A 25,138-nucleotide genomic window follows, 5' to 3' on the forward strand; every position below is an offset into this window, starting at 1 on the left:
CAAGAGTTGGACGCTCAGCCAACTGAGCCATCCAGGTGACCCAAAAGCCTCAGGTTTCGTATCTGAACAGCATCTACCTCAAAGTTTTAGAGTAATTAAATGAGATCACATGTAAAACATACTTAAAAAAATACCTGACACATAGTAGGTTTCAATGAATGAAAACTATTTGTGTTATTATTAGTTTTTGAACCTAAACATATCATATTCTCTTTCAACTCTAGGATGAGAATCATACTACTTTGTCTGTCTGTTTCATGTCCTTTTTATACTGCTTGTGTTCATTTGAATAACCCTTACTAATTTTTTAGGGTCTACATTTTCATATCACTTTTTTATGATACAACAACCATGACAAAAGCAAACACTTAACCTGTTCACACATTGGACCCAATATATTTCTCTATTATGGTACTTAATTAACCTCTCTCTCTCTTCTTCTCTCTCTCTCTCTCTCTCTCTCTCTCTCTCTCTTTTTTTTCATGCCTGTGTATTTGTCTCTTTGCCTCAGTGTTTTGCTTTACCTCCAGAAAGAGCACACTGCCTGGTTTAAAAGTTGTAGTTAACAATGATTTAGCTTCAACTATAGTCTTTTGTTCACCATTAATTAATAACAGTTCTTAATCTGTGAGAAACTATTATGTTCCAAGCACTGTTGTAAACTTGTTTACATGTTAACTCATCATGTTTCACAAAGACTCTGTGAATGAGGTACCTTTGTCTCCATTTTAGAGATGATGCAACTAAGGCTCTTAGAGCTTACCCAAAGTTACACAGCTAACAAATACCAGCATTCAAATTCAAGCTTACAGTCCATGGCAGCCAACTCATCTTCACCCCGCAGTTATAAAGAACTATCCATATGCACCATACAAAGATTTTGAAAAACAAGAATAGTGGTTTGTTTGCTCTACCTGTTGTTATAACACACTATAAAATTATAGTCTGTTTCACATAGCAACTTGATGTTAAAGCACACTATAAAATTATAACAATTTTTTCATATAACCTCTCCTATGTACTGAGGGGGATAGATGGACAAAAAGAAAAAATACCATAAAACAATTGGTTAAAGGCATTACAGAGTAAACTGGTCAATTAAAAGTTACAGTGAAGAGACTGTGTTGAGATCAACCTCTGAAACAGCTCTTCTCCCTAGAAGCATCTATCTATTCTTAAAAAGGCAAGAAAGAAGTTGAAGAGCAGAAATCTGATAGCCTTGTGCTACCTTTGGGGCAAAAATTATAACTCAGTCTGTGAAGGAAGGAGAACTATAGAAATGCTGGTATGTTTTGGCTGAGGAACGCAAAAAACTACAAGCTAGGTCTAAGTTAACAGGATATTAGTCCAACTGTCCAGTCATCCCAGGAACGAATGCCCAGTTTTACACTATCTTAAGTTCCATAAATGGTTTAAGATTATCCAGGAAGGTTGGCTGGTAGCCATGGAACAATACGAAATGGAACAATAATAAGTCATTTCTGGAGAAAGATAATATTCTAGACCTCAAGGTATTTTCTTGATTTTTCATTAAAAATGTATGGCACCCAGGGGTGCCTGGGTGGGTCAGTTGGTTAAACAGCCAGCTCTTGATTTTGGCTCAGGTCATGATTTCACAGTTCGTGGGTTCAATCTCCATGTCCGACTCTATGCTGACAGGGCAGAGCCTGCTTGGGATTCTCTCTCTCCCTCTCTCTCTGACCCCGCTGCTTGCTCTCTCTCTCTCTGTCTCTCTCTCTCTCTCTCTCTCTCTCTCTCTCAAAATAAATAAATAAACTTAAAAACAATGTATGTGACAAAAGTAATCAGGAACAAGTGAAAACAGGACTATCCTATCAAAAATCAGTTCTGATGCTTCATCAGTACAAGAGAACAGATGAACAAGGGATCCAGATGATGAAGTTACCAGACCCAGACTTTAAAATAACTGTGTTTTTGTTTAAATAAATAAAAACAAAGTAAAAACTTGGCATAGAAGTGAACACTATAACAAAGAATAAAAATAAAATTCCCGAACTGAGAAATATAAAGCAAAATGAAATATGTAATGAATGTGTTGAATAGTAGTTTATACATAATTGGAGAGATATTTAATGATGATGAAAGATGAACCAGAAGAAAATATCCTAAATGAAACAAGAGGTTGAAAATAGGGGGAAAAAAAGTGAGGGAGGGGGGGAAAGATGAAGGAAAGTAGGAAGGAAGGCAGGGAGAAAATAAAGAAGGAAGGTTGGAAGGAAGAAAGAAAAAGCATAGTTAACTGCAAAAACAAAAACAAAACCCTAAAACAATAAAGTAAAGCAAAATTTGAAGAAAACAACAGATCACTTTCAAAGGATCATATGTTAAATTGGAAGCTGACTTCTCAAAAAAGACAATAGGGAAAGAAGTCAAAAGACAATGCAGTGAAGTCTTCAGAGTCCTGAAAGAAAATAACTGCAATCTAGAATCCTGTATCAAATGAAAATACTGTTCAGGAGTGAAGGTAACATAAGGTTATTTTCAGTCCAATAAAAACAGATTTCAAAATCAGAACTCCTATATTAAGGGAATTCTTAAAAGCACTATTTTGCCAGAAAGAGAATGATTTTCTGTATGGAACTTAGAAACACAGAAAAACAAATTTTTTTTTAATAAGACTTTGATAATTTGAAACTTCTAGCATAAACAGTAAAATAATAATAAAAGATAATATAACTACACATAGTAAATGAGAAGATGGAATTATAAAAAGTAACCAATAAATACAAAAGACAGAAAAAATAGCAGAATATATTTTACCCATTATATTACTATTATAAATATTAATGTGCAGTTAAAAAATAAAAGTGAATCTTTTGAATATAGTGAGTATAGTTTTAAATATAGTGAATAGTTTACATGAGAAATAGCTAATATATGAGAAAATAGAAATTATAAAAATCTAGGGGCACCTGGGTGGCTCAGTGACTAAGGTCCGACTCTCCATTTTGGCTCAGGTCATGATTTCACAGTTTTGTGAGTTCGAGCCCCATGTTGAGCTCTGTGCTGGCAGTGCAGAACCTGCTTGGGATTCTCTTTCTCTCCCTTTCTCTTTGACCCTCCCCTGCTCACACTGTCTCTGTCTCCAAAAAAATAAATAAATAAAATTATAAAATCTAAAGGATAGGAAAAGATGTAAAAACCCAACAAAAGCATGGTGAAGTAGCTATATTAATATTATATAAAGTAGACAGTAAGAAAAAAATGCATTCCTAGAGACATTCATGGTAATAAAAGATTCAATTCAACAGGATAATATTGCAACCATAAATTTAATGCAACAAATGACTTCGGCTTGAAATATGTAAGAAAAAAGATAGAAATACAAAAAACAGAGAACATTAGAACAATGGGCGATAATAACACACTTTCCTCAGTTACACGGAACAAAGGGAAAAATGGGGTCATCTGGGTGACTCAATCTGTTAAGTGTCCCGCTTCAGCTCAGGTCATGATCTCATGGTTCGTGGGTTCCAGCCCCACATCAGGCTCTGTGCTGACAGCTCAGAGCTTGGAGCCTGCTTGGGATTCTGTGTCTCCCTCTCTCTCTCCCCCTCCCCTGTTCATGCTCTGTCTATGTCTTCAAAAAATGAATGGACATTAAAAAAAATTGTTTAAGAGAAAAGCAACAACATAAATGTAAGAATAAAGAAGATATAAACATGAAGACTAACAAAACTTGACCTAATTCAAATAAGAAATATCAATGAGTACTAGAGATATTTTGTCTAATGGTAATAAAAATGAGATAACACAAAGCTCATGGAATAAAGCAACAGTAGTGTTTACAGGAAATTTATACCATTATATTCATATATCTAAAAAGAATTAATTTTAAAAATGGAAATGAAATTTAATTCAAGAAGTTAGAAACAGAAAATCAAATTAAACCCAAAGTTATGAGGATATAATAAGACATCAGCAGACACTAGACAAAATCATAAAAGCTAACTTTTGTTTTCGGAAAGACTAGTAAAATTAATAAAGCTTTAAAAATGAATAAGTCATAAGACTGTACAGCAAGGTGAGACCGTAGTTATAGTATTGTATATTTCAAAGTTGTTAAGAAAAAAAAGAAAGTTGCTAAGAGAGTAGAACTTAAAAATTCTCTTAAAAAGAAATCAATAAAGCTTTACCAAAACTGAAAAAAAAAGAAAGGAGGCAAAAATGAACTTTATCAGAGATATTAATGCATTGCTACAGGTAACAAAATTATATTGTAACGATATTATGGACAACTCTATGATAATGCATTCAAAAATTTATTTGTAATGGCTAATTTCTGAAGAATACAACAAAATTAATCTGACCAAAAAAAGAAAAAGAAAATATAAATACTTCTAAACTCATTAATGGAATAGAGCCCATAATAATTAAACTTCCTACAAAGAAAATATTTGATACAGATGGCTTCACCGTTGAATTCTACCAAACTTTAAAAAAGAAATGTAACTGATTATACACGAACTATTTCAGAGAATATAAAATGAAGGGATTCTTCTAACTCATTTTGTGGGATACACATTACCTGGTGTAAAACTGATAAGGACATCCTGAGAAAGAAAATTAAAGGCCAACTTCACTCATGAATATGGATGCAGAAATCTTTTAAAAAATAACTAGAATCAAAACCCAGCAATATCAGAAAAGTTGCTTGAAATTCATGGATTGCAAGATTAGTATAGAATTCTAAAATCAATGTCACCACATGAACAGATTACAGGAGAAAATATATGATCAGGTCAATAAATACAGATAATTATACAAAATAATATACAAAAACCACTACATTATAATAAATTTGAAACAACTAATTACATAAAACATAGATGAATCTCAAAAACAAATCTTCAGCAAAGGAAATCAGACATGAAGATGTATATACTATGCCATTGCATTCACATAAAGTTTTAAAATCGTCAAACTTAGACAAAATATTATGTCAAGATAATGGTTTATTTTGAAAATGAAAGAGTAGAATGGAATATGATTGACAGGAAGCACAAAGTGATGACACCAATGTTCTACTTTCTGATCTGGATGATGTTTACATAAGGGCTTAATTTTCAATAACACTCTTCATTGAGTATTTGTGTTTGGGCACTGTTCTGCAAGTTTTATTTTACTTTTTTCTTAATTTATATATAAAGAAATAAAATACAATAAATCACGTTTTTTCTATATATATCTTGATTAGCTTATTTGTTTTTGTTCCAAGTATCGACATCTGCTTACCAAATAGAATAAATAGTTCAAAATAGGCCTAGAGTTTGTGAGAATTTAGAGTACAGCAGCACTAAGAATATCATGAAAATCATCTCAAGGCATGAAGAGAATATTTCAAAAAACAATAGGGGATAATTATTAATGATTTAGGAGAAACGAAGTTAACTACATTTCTGATAATTATTATTGATTTAAAGAGAAAATACTATAATAAATAAAATAGAAAAATGAAAAGATTTCATGCAAGAATATCTTATAGTGAAGGTGGAATACTACATTAACTGCTCTGTATATTTCTGTACGTTTAATTATAAGAGTCTTACATTTTAAAAAATGAGCATGCATTGTCTTATAATAAAACTGTTGTTATCTAAAAACACAATTAACAAAATAAAAACAACGATAGAAAAAAATTGTTTTGCAAATAATGGGTAAAAATTATTACCCTTAAAATATAAAGAGCTCTTGGTAATTCTTCAAAAAGACAAAACAATTCTTAATGAGTGTGTGACTAATAACAGAGAATAAAGTTATGAAGCAAAAATTGATAGAACTAATAAATGATTATAGTAAGATTATAGGATACAAGGTTAACATATAAAGTCAATTGCTTTCCTATACACAACAATGAACACGTGGAATTTGAAATTAAAAACAATACCATTTATTAACACCCCCGCCAAAATGAAATACTTAGGTATAAGTCTAATAAAATATGTAATGATCTACATGAGGAAAATTATAAAACTATAATAAATGGAATCAAAGAATTAGATGAATAGAGGAAAAAAATCATGTTTATGGATAGGAAGACTCAACACTTTCAAGACATCAGTTCTTTCCAACTTGAAAGTTTCCAACTTTCCAGTGTAGGTTCATCCTTGCTAAAAAATGTACCCTTCTGGTGAACGATGTTGATAATGGGGAAGATTATGCATATATGGGGGCAGGGAGTACATAGGAAATCTCTGTGCCTTCCTCTCAATTTTGTTATAAATCTAAAACTGCTTTAAAAAATAAAGTCTTTAAAATTTTTTAAAAAGAACTCATATGAATTCTTTTTAAAAAAATTATATAACAACATAACAAGAAAAGTATATGAACAATTAAAAAAGAAAAAGTGTTCAAAACAAATACCAGTAGCATAAAAACTAAAATTGCAGTGGATACCATTTTATTTGGGGGAAAATTTTACATATATTGTTGGTGTGGATCTAACTCTTCCACAATTATCTTAAATATGTCTCATGTGAATATTAAAATATGTACTAAAATTTTGCTTCTTATCATAATCCTAAAATATTAAAAATTTAAATATGACCTAATTGAAAAAAATTGGATGAATTGTCATATGTTTCCACGGAATATTATGTTGTTCTAAAAATTTTAAATCTTGTTGAGGAGAATAATATATAACATAAAAATGTAATATAGATTAATTTAAAACATATTTAAGTATTATATATATATGTGAATGTATAAAAATTTAGGGTTTTCTTATTTTTTGACATTTTTCTTTTGTTGCAGTGTACACATAGTACTTCTTTGTAATCAGAAATAATATGTTCTTAAATAAGAGATCAGTAATTTCAGTTACTCTTCTTTTACTATAGCCACATGTACCTTGGTGGATCCTAATCGTTGCTCACAAAATTTTGGTTACTGTAGAAGACGCTGCTTTAAATATGAAAAGCAAATTGATATATGTCTCTCACCAAGTAAAATTTGCTGCATTGAGAGGTTGTTTGAAGAAGACTAATCTTGAAGATGTACCTGTGACCAAAGAAGTTCATACACCAGTGCAGAGAGGTATAGGAATATAATTAGAATTTCTGTAATAAATAAACACATAAGCCAATATTGATATCTTCCTCTCTAGATGTTAATTACATATTCCGTGGAATGAGGTAGGACCTTTCTTATTTTCTCTAAGCTAAAGGTTTATGATAGAGATATATCTGGTGTTAATTTTCTAACAAATATGGATACAAGTTTTATACAACCACTTTTGATCTGTCACGAGTCACCTAAACTTATACAATTGAACATTTACCAACTTAACCATGACCTTAGTAGAAATCTGATTCATGAAAATTAATACCCATAGACTTATCAATTGTCTAAACGTCATCATCATGTTATTGACATTGAGGAACAGAAAACCTAAGCACAAAATGAATGCTTAAGCCACAGTAGAGTACGGTGATACTCATTGGCCATTCCTTTATTCTCTCCAAGTTCTGGTCATTCACAAAGGCATATTCATTGAATACTATGTAATACTAATACTATTTAACCGCGTTCCAATACAATGTGAACTTTGGCTAGAATCTAGACTTATAAAACCTTAACTGGGCATTTTTGTACTTAGTCCTGAATGGGGTGGGAAAATGCATAAAATCTGTTATTTCATCCACAATGTAATTACTAGACAGCACAAATAGTCTCTGTAATGATAAAAGTTGGGGATAAAAACATGTCAACCCTTTATCAATATTTTACCAAGTTCCCAGACATATTTAGGGGACAACTAGGTAATAGAGTGTCTTAAAATGCCTCTTTTTTTTTTTTTAATTTTTTTTTCAACGTTTTTTATTTATTTTTGGGACAGAGAGAGACAGAGCATGAACGGGGGAGGGGCAGAGAGAGAGGGAGACACAGAATCGGAAACAGGCTCCAGGCTCCGAGCCATCAGCCCAGAGCCTGACGCGGGGCTCGAACTCACGGACCGCGAGATCGTGACCTGGCTGAAGTCGGAGGCTTAACCGACTGCGCCACCCAGGCGCCCCTTAAAATGCCTCTTAAAGCATGAATCAACTATCTCTAAAAAGCCAACTAAAATAAAGACAAAGTAATATCCAAATAATTGAGCACGTGGAAGTCTTTGAAAACCATTGCTAGAGCAATCACAGGAGAGTGCAAGAGGCAAAAACCTGGTTCAAGAGAGAATGAGAAGATGGAAATTTAAGAGAAAATATAGAAAATTATTTTAAAGAGTTTGGAAATAAATTGAACAAAGGAAAAGAACTGATAGCTAGAGACCAAAATGGGGTCAGGAGTTTTTTTTTTCTCAATATTTATAATTGGAAAAAAATTTTCAACAATACAGAAGACTCTAGTGGAGATCAACAAAATGAAGAGAAAATTTATAGAATGAGAGAAAATATTTGCAAACCATCTATATCAGGGGTTAATATGCAAAATATTTAAGAAATTATGCAGCTCAATTTCAAAAAACAACTTGATTTAAAAATGGGCAGAAGCAATGAATAGATCGTCTCTCAAAGAAGACATGCAAATGGCCAACAGATACATGAAAACTTGCTCAACATCATTCATCTTCAGGGAAATTCAAATAAAAACCACAATGAGAAATCTCTCACCTTACACCCTTTGAAGTGACTAGTATTAAAAAGGCAAGTGACAACAAGTCCTGGCAAGGGGAAAAGAGAGCCCTGTGCACTGCTAATGGATATGGAAATTGGTATAGATACCATGAAAAACAATGCAAAGGTTCTCCAAGAAATTAAAAGTAGAACTACCATATGACCCAGCAATTCCACTCCTGGGTCTATATCCAAAGTGAATAAAAATAGGATCTCAAAGAGGTATCTGCACTCCCATGTTCATTGCAACATTATTCACAATAGCTAAGATATAGAAACAACTTATGTATTTATCTATGAATAAAAGGATAAAGAAGATGGATAAAGACTGTGTGTGTGTGTGTGTGTGTGTGTGTGTGTGTGTGTGTGTGTGTATGTCAGACCTTTGCTGGGGGCTGAGGATCCTGTGTGATCCTTATACCATAGCAGGGAGTGAAGGCATTGAACACTAACATGTAGCAGAAGCAGGAAAGCTAGGGACTGAGAAACTGGAGAAGGAAGTTGGTGAATCATGGGGTTCCTACCTGAGTAGGAGATCGAGTGGGGACAAAGATAGTCTCTGGGACAAAAGGAAGCCTGAAAGATGAAGAGAAGTGAGCCCAATGTTGTGGCTGCACAAGAGAAAGTGGCAAGGAGAGGGGAAAGGCACATTCAATGCCACAGAGTTGAGGAAGTACACAAGAACCTGAAAATTACAGCAAATCTGGAATAAGAAAAGCAACTGGAAGTGGCTTGAGGCTAGACTGGGAGGACTTGAGGACCGCGAGAAAGAAGCTAGGTGTTCTCTAAAGGGCAATAGAAAACCATGGAGGGCTGATCATGCCATATACATACATATATATATATATATATATATATATATATATATATATATACACACACACACACACGCGCACACACACACACACACACACACACAATGCAATATTATTCAGCCATGAGAAAGAAGGAAATCTAGACATTTGCAACAACATGGATGGATCATGAGGGCATTGTGCTAAGTGAGATAAGTCAGACAGAGAAAGACAAACACTGTATCATCTCACTTGTATGTAGAATCTAAAAAATCCAAACTAATAGAAACAGAATCGTGGTTGTCAGGGGCTGGGAGGTGGGAGAAATGGGAGATGTTTGTCAAAATGTACAAACTTCCAGCTATAAGATGAATAAATTCTGGGTTCCAGTGTACAGTATGGTGACTACAGTTAACAAAACTGTATTATATACTTGCAAGTTGCTAAAACAGTAGTAGATACTGAATGGTCTCACCACCAAAAAAAAATAAATAAATAAGACAAACAGTAACTATAATGGATAGAGGTCTAACCTAATCACTTCACAATATATATGTGTATCAAATCATCACATTTTATACCTTCGCTTGTACACTATTATTTTTCAAACATATCTCAGTAAATCTGGGAAAAGAAATATCAAGTTGATGTGAGATGGAAGCAATACTGGCTGAATATGTTCCTGCTACTATTAAGCCTAGACATCTAGATGGCCGGTTCTATGCTTTCACACCTTTTATTTTTCTTTTGATGTTTACATATTATTATGATGGAGAGACAGACAGAGTGTGAGCGGGGGAGGGGCAGAGAGAGGGAGACAGAATCTGAAGCAGGCTCCAGGCTCCAAGCTGCCAGCTTGCTTGGGGCTTGAATCTACAAACTGCAAGATCATGACCTGGGCAGAAGTCAGATGTCTAACTGACTGAAACACTCAGGCACCCCTATGCTTTCACATCTTTTATCTTCTTGGTGTCTTGTCAATTCTTCCATGTGCAAAAGAAGGTTTCTTCCATGGTCCCATATCACTGTTTTACCTGTATAGTCTATATGAAATCTGTACAATAGAAATATGATATGAGCCACATACACAAGCCATATATGTAACTAAATTTTCCAGTGATTACATTGGAAAAAAACTAGTGAAATTACTTTTATCCCAATATATCTAAAATATCTTTAAATTTTTTTAACGTTTATTTATTTTTGAGATAGAGAGACAGAGCATGATTGGGGGAGGGGCAGAGAGAGAGAGGGAAACACAGAATCCAAAGCAGCTCCAGGGTCTGAGCTGTCAGCACAGAGCCCAATGCGGGGCTCAAACTCATCAACTGCAAGATCATGACCTGAGCCGAAGTCGGAGGCTTAACCGACTGAGCCACCCAGGCGCCCCTAAAATATCTTTAAAGATATAATCAATATAGGGCGCCTGGGTGGCTCAGACAGTTGAGTGTCTGACTCTTGATTTCGGCTTAGGTCATAATGCCGAGGTAGTGGAATCAAGCCCCATGCATGGAGCCTACTTAAGACTCTCTCTCCCTCAGCTGCTCTCCCCCACTTGTGCGTTCTCTCTATCCATCTCTGTAAAATAAACAAATAATAAAAATAAATAAAAAGATAATAAATATGAAAAATAATGAAATATTTTATTTTTTTTTTGTATTAAGAACTCAAAATCCAGTGTCCATTTTTACACTGATCGCACATTTAAGTTGGAACTAATTACATTTTAAATTCTCCCTGGCCTCATTGTGGGAAGTGGCTACTCTATGGGCAGTGTAGTTCTCAATCTCCTCCCTTGCTGATTTCTACTGAACTTGCTAGGTTGCTTTTTTCTTTCATTCACTCAACAGAAGTGTTGGACACTAATTGTGTTTTAGAGTGACAGCTCCTTTTGATTTTTCTCAATGGAGTCTTCATAGTGGTGTAACAGAAGGAAGACACAAATGGCTTTGAAAGTGTAGAGATTTCAATTTGCCACTCAAGAGCTGTGCTAAATTGGATAAGCTATTTGGTTTCCAAGGACTTCAGCTTTGTTAGCTGTAAAAATATGAAAAACCATATTCTCTGCTGAGTTCTGTAGAAAGGGGAATTATAAATGTACTACATTCTAAGTTTGTTAAAAAGTCCTCTGCAGATGCTCTGACATGTAACATTGCTCAAAAGTACGAGTCTCCCCTCTGTACTTTTAAACATGAATTTGTATTCACTGTTCAGAACCCCACATAAAAATCCTTCCAGTTTTACAACATTTAATTCATCTTAGGTTGGAAAATTCCTTTATAGTTGAAACCTACAATTCCTTGTCCCACATTCTTTACCAGTGTAACCACATCCCTTTAACATCATGCATCATAGCTGTTACTCTTGATATGATTTTTCAAAGTATTTAGAAAAAAAATTTGTTATATTCAATTGTATTTTATATGTCATTATTTTCATATTATATGTGATTCATTTGAGATTTCCTAAATCTTTGTGACTTAAAGATCTCCTTTTTGGTTTGTGTGAATTATTTCTTCATATAGTTTGACAGGACATTTTCCTCCATCATTGTTGTAATTTTCCTTCATCATCCAGCACTCTATCCATAGATGTTCTCCAAGGTTTAGTTTTTGGTTCTCTGTGCTTTCTTTAGTTCGGTTCATAACCCCCCACCCCAATCCTACTTCCTCTAATGCTCTCCACGATCTTTTTGTAGCTTCCTTTGGAAAATTTCTACTTGAAAATTCTGCTTTCAATCCAAACTCAAAATATCTAAAAGAATTTTGAGAATATAGGAGAATGAGCAGGAGTCTTTTAGTATTTATCTAATGCCATGCAATCACCCCAAACTTAGTGGCTTAAAAACAAATAATCATCAATTATATCATGTGGATCAGCAGAATCAATCTGCCTGTCAAGACCTTTTGCTTAACCAGAACCTCACATGGGGGACCTAGGATGACTTTTAGGTCTGAAACCCAGAGCTCCCTAAGACATCTGTTCAATACTAGACATTGTGGGGGAACCTGGAGAGTCAAGAGACTGCCTAAAGAAAGAAACAGAACCAGAGCCAACTCAGGTCCAGCCAGGGTGTAGGGGCTCTCATTCAGATGGCTCTGCCAGCTTTGAATGGTCAGGGAACACAGAGAAATTCTAGGAAGCTACTCCAAAGTACAGACATAGTGAGGCAGTGTGCCCTGTATAGCAGGGTCCAGGGAAAGGTCTTTCCTTGATGGAGTATCAGTGTGATACTACATGCTAATGCAATGGAATGTGATAGAAAAAACTTGTTATCTGTTATGTTTATACCTATCTTCACCATATTTGGTATCACCATTAAATACATTTTCTTATTCTTTCTTTACATTCTGTACAATCGCTACTTACTTGCAGGGGAGCATCTGAGACCTTAAGAAAAGCAAGGAGCATCTTTTTGAAACCTGCTTTCCCCTCTCACCCCACATCACTTTTAAACTGCCTAGAAAGACTGGAAACACAAAGTAGTCAAGAGGTAGTCTAAATATCCCCTGGTGCATGTGGTGGACATGTTATGGATACATAGATATTCATAGAAATTTATAAAAGGCTTCGATTTATCTTGATATGCCCAAGTTCACAAACTACTGGAGATATTACAAATGATTCTCTTTCTACAGACATTCATTTCCTTGTAATGACTTCATAGTTCATCATGGCATGAAACTGTCATGAGTTTATTTTTAATAATTTCCCTAGTTATGCTCAATTATTCCAATTTCTCATTGTTGCATTGGACACCTGTGCACAATTTCATGCACAATTTTATGCACACTATAAGCAGAAGGAATGGGAAGTTTTGGAATTCATGGGCCAAAGTGTATGTGAATTTTTAATATTTATACACAGCCAGGCTTTCCTACCTGTTTTTCCACAATGGGCCCACAACTCACGATTGCTCTTTAAAAAACAACAAAAACAAAAAAGCAGTATGCAATGGTCTACAAATATTCATAACTGTCTTCATTTATATCTTCTTAAATCCTAAGGAGTTAACTTTTTTGGAAATATTTATCATATTTATATTATTCTCCTGTGACGTCCTTTTTCATAACCATATCTCAGTTTTCTTTAAATTTTTTTAATGTTTATTTATTTTTGAGAGAAGGAGACAAAGCGTGAGCAGGGGAGGGGCAGAGAGAGAGGGAGACACAGAATCCAAAGCAGGCTCCAGACTCTGAGCTGGCACACAGTCCGACACGGGGTTCGAACTCACAAACCGTAGGATCATGACCTAAGACGAAGTCGGATGCTTAACTGACTGAGTCACCCAGGCGCCCCCCCAATCTCTTAGTTTTCTTTAGTGCTATTCATATTTTTTAAATAATTTTGCAGCTGTTATTAATGTCCATATTTATATCAAACCTTTGGCTATAATATGTGGCAAATATTTTTTTCAAAATTTGCTTGTTTTTCATTCATAAAGAAATCATAAATTTGTATATGGCTTGATTTTATTAGAGTTTGTGTAGCTAAGTTTTTTCTTGCTTAGAAAAGCCTTCTCTGCAACCAGATTATAAAATGTTTCTATATATATTTTGATATATTTTAAATACATTTATAGGTATACATACATGTACACACAGAAACAGATATATTTCACATTTGATTATTTTTGCTTTAAGTAAAATAAAGTAAATAAATTATAAGTAAAATAATTGCACTAGAAGTATATAATTTTTTTCTAATAGTTTGCTAATATCATTTGTGAATATGCCATATTTTCTACATTGATTCGAGATGCTATATTTATGAAAAACTAAACTTTTGAATATATATATGGGCCTATTGATCAATTCGCCTATATTTTTAAGAAACACCATCTTATTTTTATTGCTGTAACTTTATAGTATAAAGTACATCCTTCTTTATACTCCTTTTTAGGTTACTTTATCTTTATAAGATCCCCTTGATCTTATCTGTTCTACTATCAGAAATCAATGCTACAACTCTGATATCACACAGAGTCTCACTTCCCCGGGTTCTTAAAAAATTTCTTCTTTTGAAGAACAAAGAGACTTTGTTATTGCAGTTTTATTCAGCACATTTGATGGACTAGTAATTAAATTATTAGATGAGCACAATGTTTTACATTATGAATACCAGCTTAAGTGATATGTGATCTGATTGCTTAAGATAGTCAATGATCTCTACAGATTTATTCTAGAAATTATAAAATTATTTATTGGAAACCATATTAGCAGGATTATCTATTTTGATGACTTCATCATAATAACATCACATATAGTTTTCTAGTATTTTACATTTATAAGCATTTTTTATCAATGTCTTATGTCATAAGCAATGAAATATATCAGAGCAAAAGAACATTTCTCCTGGGAAGATTTCAAGAAAATTTTGTCACACACATCTTTCATTAAACAGTGTATAAAGTGGTCAAGAGATGGGACTCTGGTATTCAACATCCTCAGTTCAATTCTCCTCTCTACCATTTATTAACTGTACTTAACTGGGAAAATTACATGATCTCCTTATGTCTGAGTTTCCACATCTATTAGTTGGAAATATTTTTACCTACATCCTCATAGAATGCTATAAGGATTTAACGAGTTGATGTGTACAAAGTGTTCAAAACAGAGAGTACATGGTAAATAATCACAAATGTTAGTCCTTATTATTCAGTGAAAATGGATGTGAAGCCCAGATAGGTGAATTGATCAAAATGTTTCTTAGGAAGTCAGCTGCATATAGAAAAGAACTAAGCTATTCTAACTTCTAGACAAGTACACTTTCCAGATGCAAAAGAGGCTACGGTCCAGGAAAGGAGACTGAAATAGGGGGAGCTATCAAAAAAGGCAGGGCTTTTAACTTTCAAGCTAGTTTCTCATTTTTTCTGTTTCTGTAATCCCTAGAGCAATGTGGGTAGCCTTCTTAATAACTAACTAATACGCTGAGAATGAGGAATATGTCCTAAAAACACGAGGCTTGAACGAGCACCAAAACTTTAATAGCATTCTTTGGACTAAAAGTCACATAAGATCTGAAACCATCCACTTCCATTTTGAATAATTATTAAGGCTTTGAATCTACCCTAATAGTAAGGATAGTTCAGAGGACCTGGTTTCATTTTTGCAAATTTGTTGCAAACAGAGACTGGTCTTGGGAATTCAACAGTTTCCTATATCCTATATAATAGCCACTAAATAATCTTGCAGAGTTCCAAGTTCTTTGGTTCAGCAATTAAGCATAAGGAGGTTTATTACATTTTTTATCGTTTATAGAGAAACTTTCCTTAGCCTTTAAGAGTAGATAAATCAAATGCCTTAAATTAGGCATTTTGTTATCACTCCTCTTTAATGGTTCATTGTAACCACATTTCCAATAATCCTATTGCTTCCAGATCTTAGAAAAAAGAACGCTCAAAGCAAAGTAAAGCAAATTTTGACTTGTATCTTTTGCTAAACATCTCCTTTATATAACCATAATATCTTCTTAGAGACATCATCCAAATAATGTATTCTCATTAAAATGACTTACTATTTATTAGTGGTGTCATTATATGGCACCTTGCATATTTACACACACTATTTGGCTGTGTGTGTGTGTGTGTGTGTGTGTGTGGGTGGGTGGATGTATTCACTATCAAATTCTCTTATAGTTATTGTGTCTCCAAGACCTACATTGCATATCATATACAGCAAAGGTTTGTTTTAGTAATGATGAAAAGGGTTTTAATAATGACCATAGATCTCAGGGGAAAAGGGAAAAGTAATAAATTAGGAGACAGTAATTTACTTTACATAGCTTTTTAAGAAACAGAAACAGAAAAGCAAAGATTAAATTCTCACACTTATTCTTGTCAGTTCCCTTGTAGGAAATTCCTGGTGGTAAGGAATTTCTTAGATAACTAGTTATTCAAAAGTCATAATAATCTGCTGCGAATGTCATAAGCCCTTTACATTCCCAAGCTAAAAGCAAAGCAATGTCCAGCACTTTTGTCCCAGGCACCACTAAACAAGAGTGTTAACTTTTGATGAACAGAAATGAGTAGATTCATATCTCTACAGGGAAAGAAATATAAAAAGATACACTCTCTAGCCGCCTCTTACTGAAAGACTCCAGAGCTATTGATTTGAATGATTCTCTTCAGTCTTGAAGATTCCTGTCCTCTTGATTTTATTTTTCCTTCTGGTCTTATTGCCACTAGGTAAAATAGAAGTGTTAATTGAGGGGGTGAAATATCTTTCTGGAGAGGGAAGTCTTGGTTGATGTCAACTAGAGATAAAGAAGTGACTGCTAAGAGAGTGGTGTGTGATGGTCCTGGGAGTGAATCACAAAGAAAGAACTTGTGATCTTACTAAAAAGTAAGGCTCCTGGTGAGTCATATTATTGTGGGAGACAGTTTAAGGACTTGATCAAACGCTTTGTTCTCAGTGTGAGCTGGCTGTCCAGAAAGCCAAGTTAGATAGGATATTAAATTATAATCATCTGGATCCTTGAGAAATAATGGGATGCTGTATATAGTATAGTAACAACAGGTTTTCCACTAACTTACACCAAATGATAGATTTGGCTATATCATGTTGCATGGCTTATTTGAGAATTCTCATTTTAAAACATTTTGTGTTTTTAAATGACTTAGAGTCAAAAACAATTTAATGGCTCTATTACCACAGGTCCAATTAGATAACAACTAATATTAATCAGGTGATGAAATGAACATAGCCCTTTGGAGTTATTGATACCTGGGGTCAGATTTGGTTTCTGCCACCAAAATGGTTACATGAATCTATCAGTTTGTTTAAACTCCTTCAGCCTCAGTTTCTGCATCTGTGAATTAAGTATAGCAATTAAGCTTCCTCATAGCATTATCATGAGAATTAATAATATATAAATATGCAAAGTACCTAATGTAGACTATGGTATATATTATGTTTTTCTTACATATTATAATTACTTTTACATTGTATTGAAACATCTCAGAAGGAAAGTAGGCTCTTGGTGTCTCATTTTGGGAGAAGAAATTTTTCTCTGACAAGTATTGTAAAAGACAATGGGGGCAACATCTACCCTGTTGGATTTCATGTGCTTAGGTTATGTACCCTCATTTGTAAACCATTGCCCTCATCACCCAGGTTACATTAGCAGCCAAATGGATGTGTCTTGATATAGATCATTGAAAGAGTTTCTTTGTCACATTTCAGACTACTCAAGATAGGAAAGTTATTTAACACTATAAAAACACACATCCCTTAAAAAATAATTCCACTCAAAAACAAAACAAACCTCTAGAAACTTCTGATTTAGGAGTGGCCTAGACCTTCAATAGATTACTATTTGAACTCCAACTCCATCACACAGAACACAGATGAAACCAAGTGTTCTAGCAATAAGTCAGCCTAGCTTGGAGGAAATTTAAAAACTCAAATACCTAAGTATTTTGGATAAAAGATTCAAATCATTTGAATTCTCTTATAATTAAAATAAATTTTCTCAGATAAAAATCATGAGGATTATTGTTGTATCACAACTTCCTAAACTCAGGACTTAAAACAAGGTTTTAATTTTACTAACACCAAACTAAGATTTTCTTAAAATAGAGAAGACTAGTATATAGGGCAACCGACCACATTTGGATAATAAAATATTACCTCCAGTTATGTTATCTTGATTTACATGTGTCCCACATGCCACTTGCTTTTGAAAAAAAATGTGAAAACCTTCATGACATTTTCAGTATCTTCAGAAACCAAAGAGACTTGCATGTGTGCATGGTTTCATCAAAAAGTTGAAACATTTGCAATTCCTTCTTGTACATAAATATGAATTTTAGATGATGAAATAGCTATTATCTAGTGAGAAGCTATTTGTTGTTTTTGTTACTAGTGGGGAAATGCTAATTTATAATTCCCACTTAAATAATGCCATTCTTTTTCTCATACTGATGCTTGACAGCTGTCATATTCTGTTATTTGTAAATTCCAATTAAGTCGACATACATGTTTCACACCCCTCATATAGGACAGTGTAATTTGAGGATGCATTTTCAAACTGGTGAGATAATGTCTTTTCCCTCTGGCATCAAAGGCAATAAATAACATCTCTCTAGACAATACAAATAAGAAGACATCATTAATTTATACGGTGGAACAGTGATATCACATGGGCTCAAATATGGGGAAAAAATCAATATAATATGGTTTCAACTTTTTCACCCAAAGCATAATTACCCCAAGTAACAGAGGGAAGTTAATATAACTTCACTGATATCAGAGGGAGTAAATATATTGGGTTATCACTACCACCAAGCCTATCATAGATGGGTCCTATATATGATAGGATTTTAGGGAAAGATGAAGAACAGTGTTCACATACCTTCTCTGCTGATGGCAGATAATTCACCATTATATTTAATGCTTTTACTTTGAGAATCTCCTTCGCTTAGGGACCCATTTTAAAATACAAACATTTCTTGAAAAGGTGAAATATTGTCTTCTGCCCATGATTTCAATAGGTTCATTAGTTGGGATATGTTGCGATAGTGCTGGCCTGAGTACTTTATAGAGAAGGGGACTCTGAGTAAAGGAAACATGAGGAGACGCTGGCCAGTTTCACTCCCTTCACTGCATGTCTAAGTCTGGTTGTGATATGGTACCACTAGTGCTCTCAGCACCCCCTGACTAACCTCAGATCTTTGTGTGTGTTTTCAAAGAATCCTTATCTCGACGTCTTCATTCTCCCCATAAAAAAGAGCCCTAAATATAAAAGCAAAACAGCAATTTAAATATGAGTTGATGAAGCCAAGAATACAGTGTATGTTAACTAACGTGAGTTTAAATAAATAATAATAATTTAAAAAGATACCACACGCATGACATGCGTGCTGGGAAGCATTTGGTAGCTGGATGGGGGTAAACAATAACATCAACAACAACAACAACAACAACAACAACAACATGAATTGGTGTTCCCATTGTTTAATCCTAAAGTCAAAAATAATTTACATGCTTATTTCATTTGAATCAGAGGGGAAAAAAAAACAAAAAACAAGTAGGTGGGTAGATAGCCATAGGGATATATGATATTTGTTCCAAAGCTGTTCTGCTTCCAACAATATCTATTTAGAATTCTTATGGAAAACTAAGCTTTAGCCACCAGTGGATCAAGTCAAAAGTTGGAGCGAGAACTGAATGAAGCAGAATCCACAAAACCGTCATCACCAGAAAAATAGTAAAATAAATGACTTCTTAAATGCCTACTCCAGGGTGAAAACTTAGCATATGCAGACGCTTTAATGATTTTCATGTCAACAATTGATTTATACCAAGTTTGGGTCCCTAAAACATATACAATGACTCAATGGTTTCTGTGCCTTTTTCTTCCCCCTTTTAACAGTGAAATGTCCCGTGAAAGACACCTATAGTTGCTTTGTCAAGAGAGGCAAATGTAGACAGGAATGCCATGATTTTGAAAAACTAGTTGGTTTCTGCAGAAAACTAAATGCCAAATGTTGTATGTAGAAGTCTGAAATAAAAATCAGCATTCCTGAAAATAAAGCACAGTGGGTGTAAAGATTAGTAATAAATGAAACTGAATTACTAACCACTCTTGTACAGTGTGTGTTGCTTTCTTGGTCACATGGCATCATCTGAAGAGCTAGTTTTTCTCCTGAAGATCTGACAATAGCGGGAGATATAGGTGTATAGGGTGGTTCTATAGAAATGGGTCATCATTTGTTTTTTTTAATTTTTCTTGCATTTATTTTTAAGAGACAGAGAGACAGCACACAAATGGGGGAGGGGGGGGAGAGAGAGAGAGAGAGAGAGAGAGAGAATCCAAAGCCAGTTCAAGGCTCCGAGCTGTCAGCACAGAGCCCAACAGAGGGCTCGAACCCACCAACTGTGAGATCATGACCTGAGCCGAAGTCAGACACTTAATTGACTGAGCCACCCAGGCGCCCCAAAACAGGTGATCATTTTGGATATCAATTCTCTATTAATTGGTGGAAGAATGCTAAATAACAAAAATAATATTATCAGGAATCTTCAATTCAAAGATATCCAAGCTGATAGGAACAATTCTACAAATGAGAGAGGAGTTGGAAGAGATCAAAGAAATGGAATAAATAGGACCTCCATCAGGTCATGGATTAAGGGACCTGATTCACTGCAAGCAAAGAGTCCTAGCATCAGCTCAATCCTTCAATTAAGCCTTTGCTTTCTTAATATGGGATAGGGTTTTATTAATTCCACGGGATGGAAAATGCTTAGAAAGTATAGACACAGGGAAAGGTGATGAAAGACTGTTGAAATGATCCAGGTGTAAGAGAAATAAAGACTTGCTCTAACAGGGGTAGTAGATCAGGCTTGAGACACTCTAGCAAATGTTTAATTTCCAAATTATAGTACAGATATCAAATAAAACAAATACTAATAAGATTGCAAGAGAAACTCTCATGGTGTATTATTAGACTATGTTTGTACTTTTCAGTGTTAACTTATAAGTACATAAGTAAGAAGACATCCTCTTTATATTGTGAAAGAGAAAAGAGCTTATTGTTCTGCTTCTTTTTGTCTCTTCTAGTTTACCAGGGTACAGCCACAGGATATTTGCTTTTTGTGTGGACTTGGCCAATTTGAGAGCTAACATGATATAAGACAAGTGCTAAAATCTTACTTGAAACCTTGCACAAGTTCTCCATCACCTTTTCTCACAGGAAGAAGGTTCATACTCCTTAACCAGCCAGGGTATGAACAGACTGAAGTATCTAATGAAGATATGAATATTATTGTCTTATCCTGGCATATCTTCTCTGTATAAAAAGTGCAACCATGTCTGGAAATAAACATACTTATTATGAAAAGTAGAAAAAAATTAGCTTGATAATAAAAGCACAGTTTCTTCTGATATTCTTCTGATCCTAATTTATTCTCAGTATTTTATTTTATATTACTTTATTTTATTTTTTAACTTTAGACATAGAGAAAGGGAGAGCATGAGTGAGGGAGAGGGGAAGAGAGAGAGGGAGAGAAAGAATCTCAAGCAGGCCTCACGTCCAGCATGGAGTCTGACGCAGGGCTCCATCCCAATACTCTGGGATCATGACCTGAGCCAAAATCAAGGGTAGGACACACTGAACTGACTGAGCCACCCAGGTATCCCCATTCTCAGCATTTTAATGAATAAAATTGCACAATGAGTGAAACTGCTGTCCCTGTATATATCTGCTAATGACTTAAACATTGAATGAGGAAATAATACTTTCATTTTGTTTCCAAAATGGTGGAAAATAGTGGTTAATAAGCAAGAGGTTCCTCTAAGATTAAGAAATTTAGGTCAGGGAGGAAGGTGGGAGAAGAGTGTATCATAATGATGAGGTCTTTTTTTTTTAAGTTTATTTATTTTAAGAGAGAGAAAGAGAAGACGAAGAAGGAGGAGGAGGGGGAGAAGGAGAAGGAGAGAGTGAGCAGAGGAGGGGCAGAGAGAAAGGGGGAGAGAGAATCCTAAGCAGGTTCTGTGCTGTCAGCATGGAGCCCAATGCAGGACTTGATCCCACACACTGTCAGATCATGACCTGAGCCAAAATTAACAGTCAGGCACTTAATTGACTGAGCTACACAGGCACTCTGAAGTCTTCATGTTTTGAAGTTAGATTGCCTGAGTTTTGAGTTCCAGTTTCACTATGTTTTTAGCTATATTATTTGAACAAAAATCATTACCAACTCTCTCAGCCCCAATGTCCTTATCTATAAAATAATAATAGCATCCACTGAATTAAGTTTGACGTGAGGGTTAAATGAGATAATCCAAGTAAAACTCAAAATTATAATGCTAAAAATAATGGTAATCATTACAACCTTAATCATTTCAACAATACTATAATTGTTTAATGCTCCAAACTTGCCCTTGCATAAATGGTGATTATGTGTACAGAGATCACATTGTAGTCATCAGAAACCTATCCACATGTAAAAACATAAAAGAGAGAAATGTGGGTGGGTTTGAGAAGTCTCAAGAAACAATTCCTAAGGCAAGGAGACAACACTGGGATAATTCAACATTTCAGTTTCTGTTTTGTTTCTCATCTATGATCTGGGTAAGGGAGGAAGCTTGGTCTAGTTCATATGTTCTGTTGACCCAGACTGTTCATATGACCCAGAAGCATGAGACAACCTGACAAGGTAATACAAATTTTATGGGTTCTACAGTAATACCAGGATAACTTAGTGATAAAACTCAAAGGCACATGAAGAATGAAGAAAGATCAGTAAGCCTAAAAGATGAACTACTACAGTAGCTATATTTATATTTTCAAATTTTTAAAGTCAAAATGTTTTTGCAAACCGAAGCCTTTAGATAAATATGATAATAATTATAAAGATCATTAAAAAGTTTCAAAAATAAGTCTCTTCTTATTTCCTATCATTTTATTCCCAAATATAATTAAATTCTTTAGGCCTGATGTGTCACAACAGAAAATACTTCTAAGGTTCCTAGAAGTACATGCTCAGTCCCCTTTTTCTAAATAATCTCTGGAGCAATCGTACTTACAACCACTATTTCAACCACCTGAAATGATTCCCAAAATTTATATTTCTAACTCTCATTTTTTTCTTTAGCTCAAGGCACACATATGCCTATTGGATATCTCTTAGGGAAATTCTACAGATTCCTTAAACTCAACTCTATCAAAATAATTACCTCTTCTCTCTTTCCTTGTCTCCCATCAACTGACTTCTCCTATATTTTTTATGATCATTTGTTAACTAAAGGACAGGGCTACTTCTTTACCTTCTCCCTTTGTAAGTACATTTATTCTAGGTCATTAATATTTTGGGAAAATGAGCTTTTAATTCTTGCCCACATAGGCTTGGGCAAGCCCTTACTGTTAGCTTTGCCTGCCCAAAGTTCATGACTTGATTACTGGGATGTTTGCCTTTCAGGTAGTCCCTACTCAAGTTACAGAAAGGCTCAATAGGAATCAAATCAGTCACTGTGTGCTAGGCACTAGGGGTGTAATGATGAATGTAAGGAATAATAAAGTTTCATGAGATCTCTAATCAGTAAATATGCATTTATTAGTGCAAAACTCTAGGTTCTAAACTTGCCTTGAAGTAAGGAATTCTGGGAAGCCTCTATTAAGAAAATGGAATTTAAACTAGGATCTAAGGGGGCACCAGGGTGGCTCAGTCAGTTAAGGATCCAACTTGGGCTCAAGTCATGATCTCATGGTTCATGAGTTTGAGCCACACGTTGGGTTCTGTGCAGACAGCTCAGAGCCTGCTTTTGATTCTGTGTCTCCCCCTTTCTCTGCCCTTCCCCATTCATACTCTGTCTCTCTATCCCTCAAAAATAAAAAAAAAAAAAAAACATTGGGGCACCTGGGTGGCTCAGTTGGTTGAGCATCCGACTTCGGCTCAGGTCACGATTTCACGGTTCGTGGGTTTGAGCCCTGCATCAGGCTCTCTGCTGACTGCTTGCTCAGAGCCTGGAGACTGCTTCAAATTCTGTGTCTCCTTCTCTCTCTGACCCTCCCCCGCTCATGCTTTGTCTCACTCTGTTTCTCAAAAAAAAAAAGAAAGAAATGTAAAAATAAATAAAGAAATACATAAACATTAAAAAATAATTAAAAAAAAAATAAGCATCTGAGACATGAGGAAAAGATAGGGAGGTTGGAGAGGGTAATTGTGGATGTTTCTGGTAAATGTAGCAGGTAAATGTGTAAAGGCAGAAAAGAATGAAGACATAAGTAACAGAGAAACTCAATATGGTTGGAAGGGAAAAGAAGAGTAGTAGAAGTAGCTGAAGGTGGAAGTTTGGGTGAGCCAAACTCATGAATGGTCATGCTAAGTGTATAGGACTTTTTTAAAAATTTTTTTTAATGTTAATTTATTTTTGAGAGAGAGACAGAGCATGAGCAGGGGAAGGGAAGAGAGAGATGGAGACACAGAATCCAAATCAGGCTCCAGGCTCCAAGCTATCAGCACAGAGCCAGATGCAGGTCTCGAACTCAAATACTGCAAGATCATGACCTGAGCTGAAGTCGGGGGCTTAACCAACTGAGCCACCCAGGCAACCCTAAGCATATGGGACTTTAAATAAAAAAAATGGAAAGCCAAACAAAAGGGAACTCTGTAACTACTGTATGGAGAATGGAAGATCAAGGATGTGAAACTTCTAGATAAATCAAAAGGCCGTTATAGCAATATCAATGAGAAATGATGCTAACTCAGAGAAGATTCTTTCAATGGAGATGAGAACTGAATGAAGTTTGCTGCACATGGGTGGTAGAATCTATAGGAGCTGAGGATTGATGTTATGTGTACATTAACAGCCAGTAGTCCAGAAGTAGTCACAGGAAGTATAATAATCTCTCCTACTCTCTACCAGATGAAAGCCTAGCTGGCTCATACCAGGTTTTTAGTGTTGCTCAGCAATCTATTCAGGATTCTAGAAAGCCATGAAGGTATCCGATTGAAAGTTGACTGTCAAACTCAACTCTGTGTGGAAAGTTTATTTAAAGTGACCTTATGGTAAAGTCATGAACACCAATCTTAACCCCAGTCCCAAGAAATAATTTCTAATTTCAGCCTCAGCCTTCTACCCTCACACTATTCCTGCCAGAACTGTTGTTGGTTAGGGTTGGGCCTTCTTTTTTGCTCTTTCTTTTTCTTTTTTTAATGTTTATTTTTATTTTGAGAGACAGAGAGAATGCTTGCAGTGGAGAGGAAG

The 25,138-nt window shown here is 34.8% G+C and overlaps 1 protein-coding gene across 1 annotated transcript in view; it reads left to right on the plus strand.

Moving 5' to 3' along the window:
• Positions 1-7,006, plus strand: part of DEFB114 (defensin beta 114) — a 29,449-nt gene extending 22,443 nt beyond the window's left edge. The window contains exon 2 of the mRNA XM_019456688.1: positions 6,825-7,006. Within this exon, the coding sequence (XP_019312233.1) occupies positions 6,825-7,006 (182 nt within the window). The remainder of the gene's footprint in view (positions 1-6,824) is intronic.
• The last annotated feature ends 18,132 nt before the right edge of the window (positions 7,007-25,138 follow it).

The sequence above is a fragment of the Panthera pardus genome, unplaced genomic scaffold (genome assembly GCF_024362965.1).
Source record: "Panthera pardus isolate Hobbes unplaced genomic scaffold, ASM2436296v1 HiC_scaffold_17, whole genome shotgun sequence".
Lineage (NCBI taxonomy): Eukaryota > Metazoa > Chordata > Mammalia > Carnivora > Felidae > Panthera > Panthera pardus.